Genomic DNA, 18,025 nt, shown 5'->3' with positions numbered 1-18,025 from the left:
TAAAGGACGCGCTGCAGCTTCGCGTATAAGAGCTTGACGTAAGACCGTGATTTACGAGCCTCGGAGATGAGCTACTGTTCATCAGCGTTGTGTCACGCGTTCTTTTGTTGTTATCCGCGAAGCGCTTCACGTGCGATAAGTCGCGACGTACTGTTTGCTTTGAGTGAAAGAGTCTCGAGGGGATCCCCCTATTTTTCGGCTTACAGCTGTGCAGATACGGTTCTATTTTGGAATCTCGATGAGGAAATTTGTTCTAAGCTCGCACGAGCTGTTCTCCGCTTAGGCTCTCTAAGCTAATAATGAAAAATTCGACTGATTAAAACGACGACGTAACTACGAAGCAGAGCAACGATGTGTGCGAAGAATAAAAAAAAATCGCATCAATCCTTCGCAAAAAGAAACATGCGAGAGCGGTCGAAAAATCAATACTCAGATCCGCAGCGCCCGCGTGGAGATAAAATTTCTCCGGCAAAGTCCCCCTCTCACTCTCGCACACGAAATCCGCGCTCTAATTACGCATCACAAAGATCTCAAAGCCGTGCAAAAAGGCCCGTCGTGCCCTTAATATCCTTCGAAACGAGCCCCTCCCCCCATCCTCCGAGAGGTGGGCTGCGCAAAAAGAAATATCCCAGGCGCTGCACTCTACATCTCGAAAAGAAGTAATACGTTAGCGGGCGCAAAGAGCGCGACAGTTACTTGACGCAGGAAACGGACGCTAAATATTCATGAGGCTCGCGCGCGCGCGGGGAAATGTAAAAAGCGAGGGGCTGCTGCTGCGGGTCATTTCTTGAAAACTCGTGACGGAATCCGGTACTATATAAGACGACACGAGAGAGAGAGAGAGAGAGAGAGAGAGAGAGAGAGAGAGAGAGAGAGAGAGAGAGAGAGAGAGAGAGAATTAGCGGAGGACTGTTGCATTTATGTATATAGTGTGCAGATACGTCGCGCAGCTGCTAATTATACCTCTTGATAATTTCCGATGAAGGATTGCGCTCACGAAAGGAAAAGTAGCTAAAAGCCTCATTCGCATGCAGGGAGAATATTGTGTTTTGCTCTCGGTGTGCGGCACTGTTTAATTACGGTAAACTATATTTCTGATCTTTCAGACGGCAGCGATCTGATAGGGTGATTAATGCGCGTTTTCTCGGGAGGAGAAAATTAAAGGAGTATGAAGTTATTTCTGTATCTTCTTGTTGGATCTAGTTGGCTTCTTATTTGGAGAGTAATGACTTGTGGAATGTCGGGAAGATTCTCTGATGTTGTTATAATAGCTGTGATATAACGCGTTCGTAGTACCGAGAATTCGTCGAGACGTTAATGCGTCTGGCCTTATAGATCTTGTGACGTCAGCTATAGTAGTGCGCAATCATAATTTTTTTTTACCCGCAACGGGCCACTGATTTGCGAACGGAAGACCTTGAAATTTTTAATCTTGTTTGATACAAACACGCGCGCTTCACATTTGGACAAGTGTTTTCACTTCTGTGCTTTCGTCGTTCTTTTTTTTTATTTTAATCAAATATCAAATATCGCTCGATGATGTTTTGGATTTGTTAGATTAGCGCTGCTAGTAAGTTCATAACTTTCCAGCGATATCGTGTAATTCGATACAGTTTAATGGCTTAGAGCATCTGTTTTCGTTTCGCGGAAATAGTGAAATTTCAGAATTCATACCTACTATTTTTCACCGTTTATCTCCGTTCACTGTACTATACAAACATACAATCTAAAAATTCTTCTTCTAACTAGATACTTTATTTGTGTTTCAGGTAAGCGCTGACTGATCTAAGAAAGCACGATTATTTGCAAGGTACACATGTACTTGTAATGTACATACAATTTTTACATAAATTATTAATTATGTAACTCAATGTTCTACGTTAGCGACTGCTACGGTTCCGATTGACTCGCGCGAATGTTGAATTGAAGGTCAATCATCTGTAATCATGTTTCAGACATTTACCGCGCGCATTCGCCTGATCAAACAAAAGCAGACACTAAGTACTCATTTTATCCTCGTTAATGTCTTGCATAAATTTGTTTGCACAATTCTCGTGAAGTCGCTCGATTGAGCTTTGCTGTTTTTTCAGATCTAAATCAATGTACAGGCGCAATACATTATTTCGTACTTCCAACAAATGTTTCTGACAATTTTGTATAGTCAATAGATAATTCAGATGTTATCTGCGCAGCCGAACGTGTAAAATCTAGATAAGAACATCTACAATAATAATTAGGCGTCTCGTATAACAGTCTGCCGATACGTTCTCGGCGAGAAACGATCGACCTAATTCAATGCTCGTCATTCGACTATACGATTCCACTAATTTTCTCTACTAATCCCTTTATAGCCTCCTTCGCCCCGTGTCCTGGGATATAGCGCACGCCCTTTTCTTCAATTACGCGGCGACCATTTCCGAATTGGCTGTAAGTCTTCCGTCGCGTCGTGGCGACACCCACTTGTTCTTCATCCAGACGTACTTTGTTCCTTTGTCGCGTCGTGCGCCAAAGATCTGAGTCGGTCGTATAAAGTATAGCGCGTCTGCTGAAATGTTTCTAAAATTAACCAAAGCTACCTGTACAATGTATTTTTTTTACCCAATTTCCTGAAAATTAGGGGATAATGGCGAAAGTTCGTCGGCTTTTAAAAAAAGCAGCATCCCTTACTCAAAGTTAGCTTGAGATTTTATAAAGAATTTACAGGTGGGGAAAAGAACTGTAAGTGGGTTACTTTTATTATAGTTGGAAATTTTAAGCGCAAGTTGAAGAAAAAAAGGCTATATATAATTATCTTCCTGGGAGAACGGAACGCAATAAGTTTAACGAGTTTAACGTGGCAGAGCAAGTGCAGTGTCATGATCGCTATTCTCATAACGGCATTTCAGTTAAGTCTACTTTAAGATACTTTGAAACTCTCTGTCGCTGCGCCACTGAAACAATGTGACTTGCGCTTTGCTCCTTGCATTATTGTTTATAGGCAATAGCTGCGCAATAATCCTCTGCGATTGCCGAGTTGCTTGTTTCTGAAATATAGTAGTCTTAAGCATTGCGTTTTGCTATTTTGCAGTCGCGAGGATCCCGAAATTTATGACATCGAGGATAAGCGGAACATCGCCGTAATCAAAAATTATTACAGGGCTAAACGAGATGTAGTGATTGGGGATCACATCAATTTCGCTGTGTACGAGCCGTCATTTAACCGGGATGACCTGCTAAATTTACTGCGACACTATGGCCCCAAAATCGCGCTTGATCTTCCGATAACAAAACTTTCGTTGCTTTATCGCCTTTCACGTAGATCTGAATCTAAATTCGCAAAAATAAAAACTCACCTTACGTTTGTATTATTTCGTAGGTACAGCGTATACAGATAAATACATTGCGCTTCAGATAAACAAACCGGCTTATCACGCTCGCTTGATCGAAACGGGAGCATCGATGCTATTTTCGTCGTCGGCAAGCCGAAGAAAGGTTATTTCACGCTATTTTTCTTTCATGTATCGTGATCGAAATTTCAGATTCGCGAAAGACGTCCTTTTACAGAGCGTGCGGAAAATAAAAGCCCGCAAGCGTAAACTGCCATTGGCTCTGCTATCTTTCGCGGGTTATCCAATCGCAATAATGCGAATCTTTTCTAGCAGCGGCGAGAGAAAGAGGTATGTAATGCAATTTTTCTTCAAATTTTACATTATTTATTTTTTTGACGTCATTTTTCTTTGATTCTTTTTTTTTATTTTCCCGCCTTTTTTGAGCATATGTAAAAATGTGAACTCTTGCGCACATAAAAGGCACACTTCCCTTCGTAAAAAATTAAATCACTGGTAAAAAGCGTTTAATTCTTACAAGCATGTAATTCACTCATTCACAGTCGAACACGTCACAGGGCGTTACTCTAGAACGTAAAATGATGATGCCATTAAAGCCGCAGCAGCCTCATAATGAAAAAGCCAGACACACACACACACACACACACACACACACACATATGCAAAGTAGAGGCAAAGTCTCGAGTCCCGAAGAAATAAAGAAAGCTATACAACGGTGTATAATGAGTGAAAAAGGAGAAAAGTATAAAAATGTAGGTACAGCCATGACAGAATGAAAGAAAATAAGAGAAGGCGAGAGAGAGAGAGAGAGAGAGAGAGAGAGAGAGAGAGAGAGAAGGAAAGCGAGCGAAGGCCTCTCTCTCACTCTCGCATCCCCCGCGAGCATTAGCGCAACTTTTTAAATTTCCGGTCGCGGATTGCTTCCAGACTGCACACATACATATACTCTTTCTCGTTCGTTCTCTTTTTTTTCCAGTTCGCCTTTCGCAGAACAATAACGCGGACTATCGCCACACGAGAATAAGAGCCGCGCGCCGCTGCAAAAAAAGGCCGCGCGATGAAACCCTCTCACTCGTCGAAGCTGCGCTCGCAATAAAGGCTCTAAACTCCCCCTCAGGACAGGGTCACATAAAACACGCTGGAAATACAAATCATTTCGCCTGACGTGATTATTTTATCGATTCGCGCCCTGCTCCTTCTATACACCTTTAATCGAGGCTCTTGCGTGTGTGTGTACGATTCATACGTGCACACTGCACGCGGTCGGATTAAAACGTATATTCGAACACAAGAGTTTTAACGATTCGCGGCGGTAAAGATTGGAGTTGAGTGACGTGCGCTTGCCGGCGTATAATTGATATTCTTTGATTTTAAAGTCGAAACGAGCGCAGCTGACTATATTTTCAGTAAATTCAGTTTAAAAGAAGAATTTTTTCGAAGTAAGTATATAATTGCTCGGCTTTTTCCCCGAGATTTCCATGCATGTGTACATTCTTATGCATCTCGTATTATACGAGAGGACAAGGCAGGGAAATGAGAGAAGAGAAAAAGGCCGCCGCCGGCGGCGGACGAGCTGTTTTTACGCAGCCGAGAGATGCTTCGATTAGCATAGCACAGGTACACAAGACAGAGACACACCGGGTTGGGGTTACTTTTGCGTTTAAATGACCGACCCCTGCAGTCTGGGAATGCCAAAATTGCGGTAAGTCGCGCGTATTGTTTTGTTTCTAAACAAAAATTGTATCATAGCTAGTTTTACGTTTAAAAAAGAAATCGTCGGTGGAAAAATATTGTGATAGTAGTCACACGACGCGAGGAAAACACCTCTCACGGGATTACGAGCGCCGGACTATGCACGTGGTTATTATAATTCCATTTCGGTAATTACGTCTCATCGCGCATGCACCTTTCGGTTGTAATTAAATTAGTACTACCGCCCTTATAACGCTCCTAAGTACTCAATTTTCCGTGAAAATTTTGATAAAAAGCTTGGCGCCTGCGTCTTACGTGAGATCGACATCTATTACAGATTTGAATATCCTTTGTAGTTATATGTATTGTAACGTTTGAAAATGATTATTGTTCATTGTATAATTTTATTATTATTGTATATTGTATAATTAGATTATTATTGTTTATTATTTACATATAAAATTATAAATGCCGTAGTTACTATGTTACATAGTATAATTTGATGTTTAGAGACTAGTATTGCTTAATATCATAAAACAATTCTCTATTTACAGGGCGTGTGTACAGTAGCTTTAAATGCAGCTTGTATAATATAATATTCGTGTACAAATGTTTGCATTATTTGCTCTCGTATATAATAATGCATTGGGCTATAATAGCGGGGAGATTTAGGTTCTTGGAACATATTATTGATGGCATTTCGAAAGCAAATATACTGTTCGCTTCACGTAACTGTTAAATTTACAGTTCTAATGTTCGTAAATAAATTATAAAAGTTTTTTATTAGTATCAGAAAGAATACTTCTCAAACGTTGCATGCGGAGCGACGAAAAAATTATCGATTTAATTGAGCTGTTATGTATTTGAGCGGAAGTTGTTGGGATTTGAAAGGAAAAGGCGGAGATATTCTAATTGGGTTAAGTGCCCCCTCGATACTCGTAGCAAGGTGGGAAACAAAAATTCGAGAGAAAAAGAGACAATATGACGCACTTATCGCCTAAGTGAAAAACTTTTCTATTTCAGGCTCTTTCACGCGATCACTTGAAAAATCATATTTGCCAATTGCTGAGACTTATGTTAAAAAATGTATGAACTTTTCATTTTTTGAGCACAAATTTTTTGTTTATTATACAAAATTTTGTGTTTATTATAAATAACTGTTTATGTATTATAAACAATTTTTTGTTTATTATAAGCCATTTTTGTTTATTATAAACAAACTTTAATAATGTTTGTTAATTATAAACAATTATAAACAATTTGTGTTTATTATAAACAATTTTTTATCTATAATAAATACAAATTATTCGCTTTTGATTTCGCCAATTTGTGCTGCAAAATAGCTCACTGACGACTAAATCGAGAGCAAAATAAGGACGATTCCGGGACACGCTTAATGCGCCCTAAAACATTGATCATTTTATCGGAAAACTTTTAAAAGGCGTAGTAGCCGAGCTCCACCCAGCAGGCCGCGGATGTCGCGATGCGACGCATCGATGTAAAAGTAAAGCCGTTCCGACGGAATTTACTCGCTAGCTGGACGCTGGCGCACGCTCATTGAGCTAAGTGCAGCACACATGCGCCTCTTCTTAATGGAAGCCCTGATAAAAATCGCGTTAACATGAAACGGGCTAAGTTAATCTGCTGCGCTACTAACTGCTGTTAGAGTCAATCCTAGTCAGGCTCTGTACGAGCTGAGAAATCTCAGTGTACGTTGAGTAACGACCAGTTATTGACCAGTACTGTCCGGTCACTGTTCACTGTGTTGAGACTGGACAATTTTTACCAGGTGAGATCGTTCCTTTAAATGTATTAGTTTGGCGTAAAGAAGTGGTGAATTGCTGTAGATAATATAAGAGTATTATTGTCCTATCGACTATTGCCCCTATTCGAACGGCTTAGTCGTTCTCGGAAGTCTAGCTCCCCACCCCCACTATATCTATGCACGCGCTGCTCAACCCACTTCTGCAGGTATACTGTCCCGGCGGCATCCCTCGGAACCTGACGGCACCGGTTAGAAGCTATGCCAACTACGTGTATATATTTTGCAACGGCGATTTCTTGGTCAGATCAACGTCGTCTTCGAAGGTAGAAGGATCGATCTAGAAAATTTGAAAGAATACTGTTGACTGAAGATACGACCAAGTCGACAGTTGCGTATGTATGTTATTCTATATAATTGTTATTTATTAAACAATTTACTTGTTAATAAAAAATTGACAACAAAATTTTTAATTTGCTACATTTAACAAATAACATTTTATTTTAATTACATACGTAGATAGAAGTTTTATTATTGATTAGAGATTATTATTGTGTGTTCATTGTACAGAAGTAAGAAGCATGTCTAAGAAGCTATCATCGGTTTTAACGGACGTCTGCCTCGAGGAGATCGTGGCAGGAAACGAAGCAAGATCACTCTATACAAGCGGCCAGAAGCCAATGGAATCAAACTGACGAAAAACATCGTTGATACGAAGACATCCGATCCAGAACTCTTCCGAAGTGACGTCCACTCCATCACTTATGCGTTTTCGGACTCAACAGCTGTTATTATGGAGTACGACAGTGACAAGGATACAGACATGTTTCAAGTTGGGCGATTATCGGCAGCATCAATAGACTTCGTGATTATGGAGACCGCTTCAACCCAAAGAAATATTATGATGTCACGCAGTTCTGTAAGTCGATTTGCTTGCCGAATTCTGATCGACAGGAAAAATCCTAAAATAGCAAAAATCTTTGCTGGAGGTTTCAACGATAAAAAAAATGTACATCTTGGTGATAAGGCTATAAATTGGTGGAAAAAAGACGACACGATCGACGGAATGGCAACCAATGGCGTGCTCATATCCCATCCAACCGAAGATTTTTGTGGTGGGGATAGCCAATATGGCTGTTGGCATGAGGTTAGTGTAGGTGGTGACCTCTACTCTCTACGGAAGGAACGAAAGTCAAGATTGGTGGGTAAAATCATAGAAACAGAAAATAATATTCTCAAAGATGGCACACTGATAAACTTGTGTGGAGCAACTTTATTGTGGAGGTCAGCCGAAGGACTGAGCAAGACACCTGACAAAATTGACGTCGAAGAGCTAGTTCAAAACCTCAACGACGACATCGTACCGACGCTCGGGCGGTTAAAAATAATTTAGTCATACCTAGAAAGCCGGTGCCTAATTCGCCGCTACCCAGACCTTACGCTTTCGTTGAATGCGGCCACGTTCATTTCTTCAAGGAAAGCGACTCGATTAACAAGAAGTGTCCTCTTTGTTACTTGTCATGTCCATATATCAAGCTTTACATGGGACTAGAGCCAGCTTTCTACGTAGATTACGGACCACCCGTATGTGTCTTCAAACTATGCGGTCACATGGCTACGGAGAAGACGGTAAAACTTTGGTCTAAGACTGAAATACCTTACAGCGGCACCAATTTCATTGCTGTGTGTCCTTTCTGTGCCAGGCCTCTCGACGGCTTTCCTGGTTACGTCGAACTTTCGTTTAGAGCCTATACTAATTAAGCGTCACCATGAAATGTTGTTCTAATTTATTTATTTTTAAACATTATTCAGTGCTAATAATTTAAGTGTTATGAACAGTATTTTATACTTATTAAACCCAGTGTTAACTTGCATAAGTCTAACGATAGCGTGTACAGTAGGTTTTATTAAGCTTTGATTATTATCATAAGACTTTGTAAATTGTTCAGGCAATATAAATATAAATGTGATAATCAAAAAAATACGTATTTTCTGCTTATTTCTCCTAGCCCAAAGTTACATGACTTTAAAATCAATCGAACAACAAACAAATTAACCTACAAAAACTGTAATGTCCCTAGCTTCACTGCAACGCAAATCACACATACACACACGCATCCAGTCGAAAATATTGCTGGACCACTCCATCACGATTTTTCGTTTGCCCTGCAAAAAAACTCGTGCGCGGTCGCCATGCCCGCTCTTGGGGGTCGAACCCTTTTTTCGCCCGTGTGTCAACGAGCTGGAAACTACTGTAATTCTCGAAGCCGCGGGGATTGAAAACAAAAATACTAGCGCAGCCGCGCTCGCGTCGGTTCATTATTTTATTAAAGCCTCGGCGTGCAGTACTCTACTCCCTCGGTGCCGGCAATTTCAGGCGGTCCGGAATTTTCGCGTTGGTTTGATTGGTTTCTTTCGTTGACGTTCTCTAGTTTGTATTCTATTTTCGCTCTTTGAAGAGTCAATTGCTCGGGGTTTCGAAACTCAATTTTTAGCGGTCTTTCTTTGAAATGTCTGGTTCCGTGTTCTCAAATTAATTTATAACGCAAAAATAACTATTTTTACATTATAAAGTAAAATTCAATTTTTCATTTTTTTTTACAATTTCAGGTTTTTTCGCCCCTTAATGCCTCAACTTTGCATATCAAAGCACCGGAGTAAGCTGCGGCATTATTATAAGTTCCTCAACTGTTTACGCGCGTCTCTCGACGTCCGTCGCCAAAAAAGAGGCGCAACTTTGTCAAAGGCCGTAGTATCGGCATAATAGCTTGGTCAACGTCACAGGTGGTTATATAGAGCTCTTTCGCTTCTCTCTATGCGACAAGAAAATGCATATGGGGTGTACATATATCGTATACGAGCCCGCGTGTTTATACGCGAAATTCGAGCTCGCGCGCGCGAGGCATGCGATATTCCCCTCTGCCCCTCTTCGCAATTCTTGTTTATGCATTCTCATGATATACCTCGCTGCGATATTTACATAAATGTGATGTAATATTTTTGTTGAATTGCTTCCATAATTCAGCAGTCGAGTATGCATTGTTTGCGTAATTTTCGTAACGAGCTTTGTTGCCGGTGCAGCTGCTGCTGTTACTGCCGCCGCCGCTGAATTAAAAGCTGTATATTCGTTGACCTTTTATTAGCGACGGTTGATCGTGATCGTTTTGGGGTCGAGGTCTTTTTTTTCTACTCGAGGGCTTTGTTTGACTTCTTGTTTTGTGAAAGCCTCGCGTGTGCGATGACGCATGATTACGATTTTAATTTTTCGTATATTTTCTTGATCGATAATTGGGGGATTAACAGCCATACAATAGTCGGGCCGACACAAACGCCGCGAAGTAGCCTAATTTTCCAAAAACCGAACTCAACAATTCCCTTTACAATACTCTCTCTCTTTCTCTCTCTCTCTCTCTCTCTCTCTCTCTCTCTCTCTCTCTCTCTCGAGCAGCAGCAGCAGCAGCAGCAGCAGCAGCAGCAGCAGCAGCAAAGCCATCGCGCATTCTGATTTCAAAGCTGTCCACTCGTTTCGCGCGAAAGCCAAGCTGAAGCCGTTGGCGTGGTTTTTCCGTAATTAGCCCGTCACGGAGCATTAAAACGATGCACGAGCATACAAGGGGTAGAATTTAATGCCGTTGCTGCCGTGAGTTACTTGCATTATTAGTTCTCTTTCGCGCGCCGCGGAGATAAAAGCCTGAGCTTATTCGGACATCACAGAGAGCATCGAGAGCGCGCAGGATTTACCAATTTTCCCGACAACAAATCACCGGCTGCTCGTCGCCGACGCTCAGATTAGCGCCCCTCGTGAATTTGCAAATACCTTCGATGTGTACACGAGTACGCACGCGTGCACTGCGGCAGCGGCCAGGGGGTGGGGGGAGATTTCAGAAATATGAGAGGTTTACGGAGCTACGGCCGACTGGGGGCGGCCCGATGACAGCAACTTCAATATTGCATGCCGACGTGAGCTGGATTATAGCTATATATATAGTTTAGGGGGTGGAAGAGGAAAAATACGGAGACGAATAATAGGCTTTGATTTTTTTCGATACTGCGACTACGGCTAAATCTTTCATCGGTTTTGTATACTGCCTGAATTATTGTTTGAGACTTCGGCAACAATGCTGTATATTGACTCAACAATCGCCTGCGAATAAAACTTTTACACATCCGATTTATTGATTTGTAAAAAAATGTTTGCATGCAACAAATTAAAGTTTACTCGAAAAATATTTTTATAAACATACTGTGTGATTTCTAATTTATATGTAAATAAATATAAAATGCATAATAAATACCTGATTCAAAGAATTATAACTCGATTTCTCAATAAGACAATCCCCTCGTCCTGCACTCCTAGTCCAGCCGTCGCCTTGACACCCCGTATTCCTGGAGATATCAAAAGTCCAGCCACAGAAGGCTGTAAAATTATAAAAGTCGAGGACCCCTGTTACTCTCGAAACCGATCAAACTCCTAGGCGCCGGTCATATCTCGTCTCGGGGTCGACGTCGTCGTCGCTCCGACGCATTCGAGACTCAAGTTACATTAGCCTGGCCGGTGTACCTGCGGTGTGCGATTTCATACATCCTTAAGTAGCGCCGGGGTCCTTAAGCGGCCCGACCCAGAAACTCAGCCCGAAATCCAGAGTCTAGTGCTGCGGGCTATACACTTTGTTCGTCCTCGTGGGAGACAATTTTGCGGTTTCCATCTTTGACCTCTCGTCTTAATTCCAGCCGTAGTTCCTGTCGAGAATAAGTCGTAAACAACATCGTTATATTGCCGCAGTTGAATGACGAGATCTTTTCATGTTAATTAAATAAATTTTTGTTTAATTTATGAAATAATTTGAGTTTATTGAAATTTGTTGCATTTAGAGGTCAATATTTTTCGTTTCGAAACCTTCCACAACTGATTTTTATTGTGTTGTAAAATAAAAAATAATACGTTAAAAAATATTTTAATGAGTGCATACATTTTTTGAAAATGCATCAATTTTTAGATCAGGTGATCTTAAATTAAGATTTTATTTTTATAGTGCAGAAAAGATTCTTTTTGCGTACAGTTGAATCCATTCTAATAGTAAAAACATTGACCCAAATGAATATAAAACACATCAAAGGACTTAAAGGCACAGCTGTTTAAACCGGCTTTGACGCCTCTTCTCTCTCTCTTTCCCTCTCCCTCTACCCCTCTTCATGGTTACACGATAAAATGGATACTGTAGTGTGAGACAGCTCGAATGGGCCAGAGAGTGAGCAAGAGAGAGAGAGAGAGAGAGAGAGAGAGAGAGAGAGAGAGAGAGAGAGAGAGAGAGAGAGAGAGAGTGAGAGAGTGAGAGAGAGAGAGAGACAGATCCCAATTCAATGAGATCAGCGGCGCGCGGCCACGTTTGCGAACGGAGTAAAACCGACGCAGTTTAATGTATTCCCCGAATCCCACCTGTGCGCATCGAAATTACATCGCTCTGCGAGTACAGCAGTCCAAGCTGCAGTAGCGGGTATCGTTGTACTCTCGTTTCGTTTAATTTTATACTAACGAATACGCACGTGCGCGAACGCCTCTTAGCGCTCGAGCGCAGAACTATCAGTTTTCGTATTTACATCATTTTCCTCGTGCTGTGTAGAGCTCTCTCGTCTGTCACACGTGTAACACTAGAGCTTAAATCATTTATTTGCATTCATTGTTGCTAATGGACGCATTTCGTGTGTTGATTCACAGGATTAATTGATTTTATTAATATAATGTGATGTTATATTTTGTAACTATTTTTATGGTAGTTTTATATGTCTTTTAATTTCGAAAGTTCGGCAAACTATAATTATCTTGATTGGCTTTGTTATTAGTGTTCTCCAGTTTAATGTAGGCATTATTCGAGTACTGGAAAAAGCAACAATGAGGAAAGCTTCGCGTACGTTGTCAGTGATCCTTAGAACAGTGTATAGTACTGTCGCAGTTTAGTTCTAAAAAATTGATTTATTCAAAATTATTTTTTTTTTAATCAATGAACAATTACTTAGTTATGTTTGTGCGTTTTAGTTTAATGTAGATATTTATGCTAGTACCGGAAATAGTATAAGAGAAAGTTTTGCGTATATTTTTTAGTGTTGGTTAGATCGGTATTTTTGAGACATGTGTATTTGTTGCAGTGTAAAGCTATATTTGATAAAATGACTTTAATTAACAGTCATTATTTTAAATTGAATAAACTTCTCTTGACCTTTTGTGGATTGTGGCCTTATCAAACAAAATTAAAAAGAAGAATTAATTATACTACTTTTGCAATCATAACGTTATCGATGATTTTTTCGCTCGTGAGTATAGTATTTTGCGACAATCATTATCCGTTAAAATTCTTAAATCTCACTTTTATAAAAAGGCAGGAGGTATTCAATCAGAGTTGAACACGGGATTTATGAACATTTCAGAGTCTATTATTGCGTTACTTTTCTTTTCTACTGGTTTTCTCAAATGTACAATTTTTTATAACCAAAGAAATCAGGTATAGTACATACATAATCAATTTATCACAATAAATTTAAGGTATCCACTAATATAAATTATCGCCTACAAGTTAAAAATATTATATGAACAAACCGCCCATGATTTGAAGAAAATGACTCACCATTTAGAACGTGATATATTACAAGCATTTTTATTGGAAGCTAGAAATTTCAATGTTGTGTCCTTAGGTAATTTTACAATAATTTATTTGAATATGTTCCATTATAAAGGCTGTATGTTTATTAACAAATTTGACTGATTTCAGTTTATTCTATCCCGATCTACATTGTATTTGCTATCGCCACATATCTTCCACAAGTATTTGGATTCACCAATGAATCTGCAAAATATGAGCTACATTTTTTTCTTTACTATAAACCTATGATAATTCATGAAAGCGTGCAAGATTTGCAGGTGCTTATTCATGCAACTATTAGTACAATATATGTAGGTTCAGCATACCTTTGTGTCAGCGCTACGTATATATCAAGCGTCAAACATGTTTGCGCTCTGTTTGAAATCGCACGGTATTTATATCCACGACCAATCCTATAAATTTCATGATAAATCCAAGTGTTTTCACTATGAACAACTGTTCATTTTTAGTTACAGATTAAAAAATGTAATAGTAGATCATAGCAACAATAATCGACGGGGATTAATGAAAAATGCATCAGTTATTTCTAATTTGATTAAAGTAATTGATATCCATGAAAAAGCTCTAAGGTTTAGTATAAAAAAATGAACATTTGTATACAAATTTGTAACGATAATTTTCAACATGCATGTACTTAACAATGTTTACTCAATTTACAGGGGAGTACAAAGAATTGACAACGTTTTTAATGCCAGTCTTTTTATCCTCGAGGTTACAGCTTTATCTGCGGTTACCATTCTTATATTTCACGTAAATACATAATCAATTTAAAGAACTATATCTATGTCTTGAATTTTTTCTATCTACGAGTGTACTGCGAGAGCTTTTTCTGCTGTATATAGTTTTGCAGTAATTTTTCAGTATCACTTTTTAAAGAAAGAAACAAATAATAATTTTTTCTTCTAGCTGAATTATCATCAAGGAAATTTTCGCCAGATGACGCGTTATTCAACAATACTATCCGCTTTCGTTTCGTACTTATTTTTTTGTAATTGGTTTGGAGAACAAGTTATACAATCGTGCAACGATATTCGCGAAACAGCGTAAGATGTCTAAAAAGAAATAAAACTAAAATGTTCAGTTATTTTTAAATAAATTAATAAAATAATGTATTATGTCTAGATATAATGTCAATTGGTATAATATGTCTTTAAGAGCTCGAATGTTTGTACTGATGATTATGCAACGTACTTTGAAGCCTGTTCATTTGACAGCCGGAACCGTAGTTATCTTGTCGATGGAAAACTTTTCAGCGGTAAATATCTTAATGATTTTGTTAATCTTCTTGATGAAAAATTATGACTCATGTACTTTTTAAGTTTTTAAAGACTGCATGGTCATTTGGAACCTTACTGCTAACTACCCAAAAGCCATCACCCAAAGAGAATTCAATTTTCTTTGAATATTGATTATCACCAAATGGATTTTCTACTGATCAAGATTGCTTTAAAAATCATATTAAAAACGGAACGTTTTGTCAGTAAATAAATTGTATTATAAAGTCAAGATGCCATATTGAACAACAATTAAAACATTGTTGTGAAAAACGATTTTTTTACTAAAAAACAAACATTGCAAACTTTTATTCTTCACATTCATAATAATATTCCTGAATCCTCATCTATTGTGAATAAAGTTTTACTTTGAAAAAAATAAGAGAAAACCAATGAATGCACTGAATCAGTAAAACGGTTTTTACTACCCATGATCATAAAGCTCGTTTAATCGCGAATTTTATTTATTTTGCAGTTTTCCTCTCGGATGCAGTTGATTCGACCTTTTTGCCGCGCGTTTTACGAGATCAGTTCAAGTTTTGCGATTGGTCGCACCGGTCGACACTGCAGGGAAAAGGGCTGCAGCCGAATGTAAATCGGAAATTGCTGCAAAGCTGTGTGAGAAATCGGACGACTCGACAAATAGTGGCTGATTATTTACGGTTAGCCCGCTTTATTTCCCGACGCAGTTTATACGCGCGACAAAGCGCTTACATTAAAAAAATCGGGTTATTTAATTAACGATCGGTTTTTAACGGGACATTTATATTCGACGATTAGGCCGTTAATTTTATTTTTATTTTGTAGGTCCTTGTTTTAAAAGAACTGGCAAATTTTCAGCGAAAAGACCGTTGAAAAAATTCGTCCAATCTGTTCAAGAAAAATTTCGACCTTTCGCCAAGTGATTCCAGAACTCGAGACATCGAAGCTACACTTGCAAACTGAAGCGCAGCTGCCCGGGGGGTAATGAAGACACTCCTCGCTCGACAATACAAAATCTGCATGAAACCAGCGGCTCCTCCCGAGGATGAGCTAAACTTCCTCACATAATACCCTCGACTAGAGGGAGATTCACGTTAATTAATAATTAAGTGGAATCTTGGCCTCAAGTACTTGATGCCGCTGCTTATATATACACTACTCGCTCTCGCAGCGAGTTTCTTCTCGAAACTTCGGCACTACGTGCCACTATAAAAATTCAGCGCTGTAGCCGCGCAGCTTTCGAGGTCCTTTTTCCTCGTTTCTCGGCCATTTATTGTTTCGGCTTAAATAATAGACGAGGCTATTTTCATTCGCATGATTGCGCGGGGGCGCGTGATACCAATTTCTCAGAGCGCACAACATGATACAATTTTTGCGAGTACAAAACACAAAACAACGAAAAAGGGCATTGATTGATCACTGGCGCGATAATCGGTGAAAAAAGCAATACAAACCGAAAATCGATCCCCTCAGAAAAATTTGCATCTCGAACAAGCTTGCAGTCGAAAAAAAGGCATCATCGCTTCATTCGTCTCTCTTTCATCCCCCGCCCCGGCATATCCCAGTTTCCGTTCGACGAGAGCTCTTCCATTAATAACGTGAGAGATTATCCGAAAGTGCAGCAGTAACGAGAGAACGCCTCCCCCGCAACGTCGTTGTCGCTCGGTGTATTTCGCCCGTGGGAAAAAGCGTCGTAACGCGCTTTCTTTATCCTCGCACGGCCTCTTTATGCTAATATATTTATTGAAAAAGCCCGAGGGCAGGTGGGAGGAAGGAAAATGCTTGTTGTTGTTTCTGCTGCTACTTGTTTCTTTCTGCGCACGAGCTCGATCGTTATTAAATCGAGATGGCTGGCCGAGGTATGCGAGTTTTTTTCAGCCCCGGAGGTCTCGTAAATACGCAAGTAGCGCGCGATGTTTTGGAGAAACATATCGGTGTTTTTTTTGTTTTTATTTTTGAAAAGTTTTTTCGGTTACGAAATTGCTGATGCAAAACTTTGGTTGTTAGGTAAGAATTGTTTCTACGAATTTTTTTGTTTGCTTGTTGCAGGTAAATTCGCACCTGATACGATTGCCAAAGGATCAGGTTTGAATGCTGAATATTTTTTTGTAAAATCATAAAAATAAGCGCTTTTTCTTACTATCCTCAACGCATACATCTCTCTTGAAAATTATAAGGGATACATGTTAACGAATGTCGAGCAAAGATTATACGTGCTCGGCAAGTTCTCAGTACGTCGACGCATAAATATGGACGTACTTGTATAACTGCATCCACATCGGAACGTCTCGAGCTTATGCATATATACGTGAATAATTGCACTCGGCCGTAAAGCAAACGCAAACGAGCAGGACAGTTTTTGAAATTAATAAATGATGAGGCGCGCGCGCACGCCAGTACTACTTTTCAGTCGAACGACTGCGCGCTGCATATTAACTGTTGAATAAAAAGCTGAAGGGAATAATTAAATTTGTATGACATTAGTTCAGAGTTATACATCTCTCTCTGCGTCGCGTGGTGTATTCGGAAAAAGACCCGCGCGCCAGGATAATTAATGCCGAACGAATTACACTTTTTAATGCAAATCGTATAAACATATTTTATTCCCCCGCGCGACTTAATTTTTACGTTCGTCCGCGCTACGATTCGCATATAGGTAGGAGAACGCGAGGCATTCAAAATTTTACGCCGCGTTATTCCAAGTTAATGAAGCGATTTCAATAAAATTCTTTATCAATTTTATTCCACCCCCAGCACGACGCACGCGAATTAAATTATTTTTTTTTAAAGACGAAACCGCCAACTTTCAAACTAATCTCCGAGCGCAAACAAGCTCGCATCGATGCATTATATCGCTCGAGAGAGCCTATCCTCTCCCGACAAAAGATCCTGTTTGCCGCGCCATTGTCGCGGCTGCCTGGCTAGCGTCCAACTCATCCCCCGAAGCACCTAGAAAAGCACGGAGCCGAAAGTAAGGCGGTGCCGTCGTTGCAGCCGCACATAGAGAAGAAAGCGTTTCTCGTATACATATCGTCGCTGCATCGTAGACACATACACGCACACAGGTGAGAGAGTAGTAGCAGAGGCAAAAAGGAAAAAATCTTGGAAGATAGCCGGGCGGCGCGTCGTTGCCTAAAAAAATACTGCCCCTAACGCGATTGTGACCCAAAAAGAGCGAGAAAGAAAGAAGAGCGGGGGCTGAGAGAGCTTGCGCGCAAGTTTCCGCCCGCCTGGCTCCGCCCGCCCGCCAATCGAGATTTCGCCGGAGCTCGGCCTCGCGCCTGGCCAATATCCGCGGACCGAGGCTACCCCCCCGCGGCGGCCCACGGACCA

General features: G+C 40.1%; 2 protein-coding genes across 5 annotated transcripts in view; both read left to right on the top strand.

Moving 5' to 3' along the window:
* The window catches only part of LOC100119433 (nucleolysin TIAR), a 404,341-nt gene that overhangs the window by 133,623 nt on the left and 252,693 nt on the right, over window positions 1-18,025 (top strand). The window lies entirely within an intron of this gene.
* On the top strand, window positions 12,946-14,845 carry Or183 (odorant receptor 183). The gene is made up of 9 exons (NM_001190634.1): window positions 12,946-13,089; window positions 13,155-13,277; window positions 13,350-13,467; window positions 13,545-13,806; window positions 13,886-14,005; window positions 14,096-14,186; window positions 14,343-14,479; window positions 14,559-14,691; window positions 14,756-14,845. The coding sequence occupies exons 1-9, from the start codon at window positions 12,946-12,948 to the stop codon at window positions 14,843-14,845; spliced, it is 1,218 nt and encodes a 405-aa protein (NP_001177563.1).

The sequence above is a fragment of the Nasonia vitripennis genome, chromosome 4 (genome assembly GCF_009193385.2).
Source record: "Nasonia vitripennis strain AsymCx chromosome 4, Nvit_psr_1.1, whole genome shotgun sequence".
NCBI classification, from domain to species: Eukaryota; Metazoa; Arthropoda; class Insecta; order Hymenoptera; family Pteromalidae; genus Nasonia; species Nasonia vitripennis.
The sequence above is the reverse complement of the archived record's forward strand: the minus strand, read 5'-3'. Positions and strand labels throughout refer to the sequence as shown.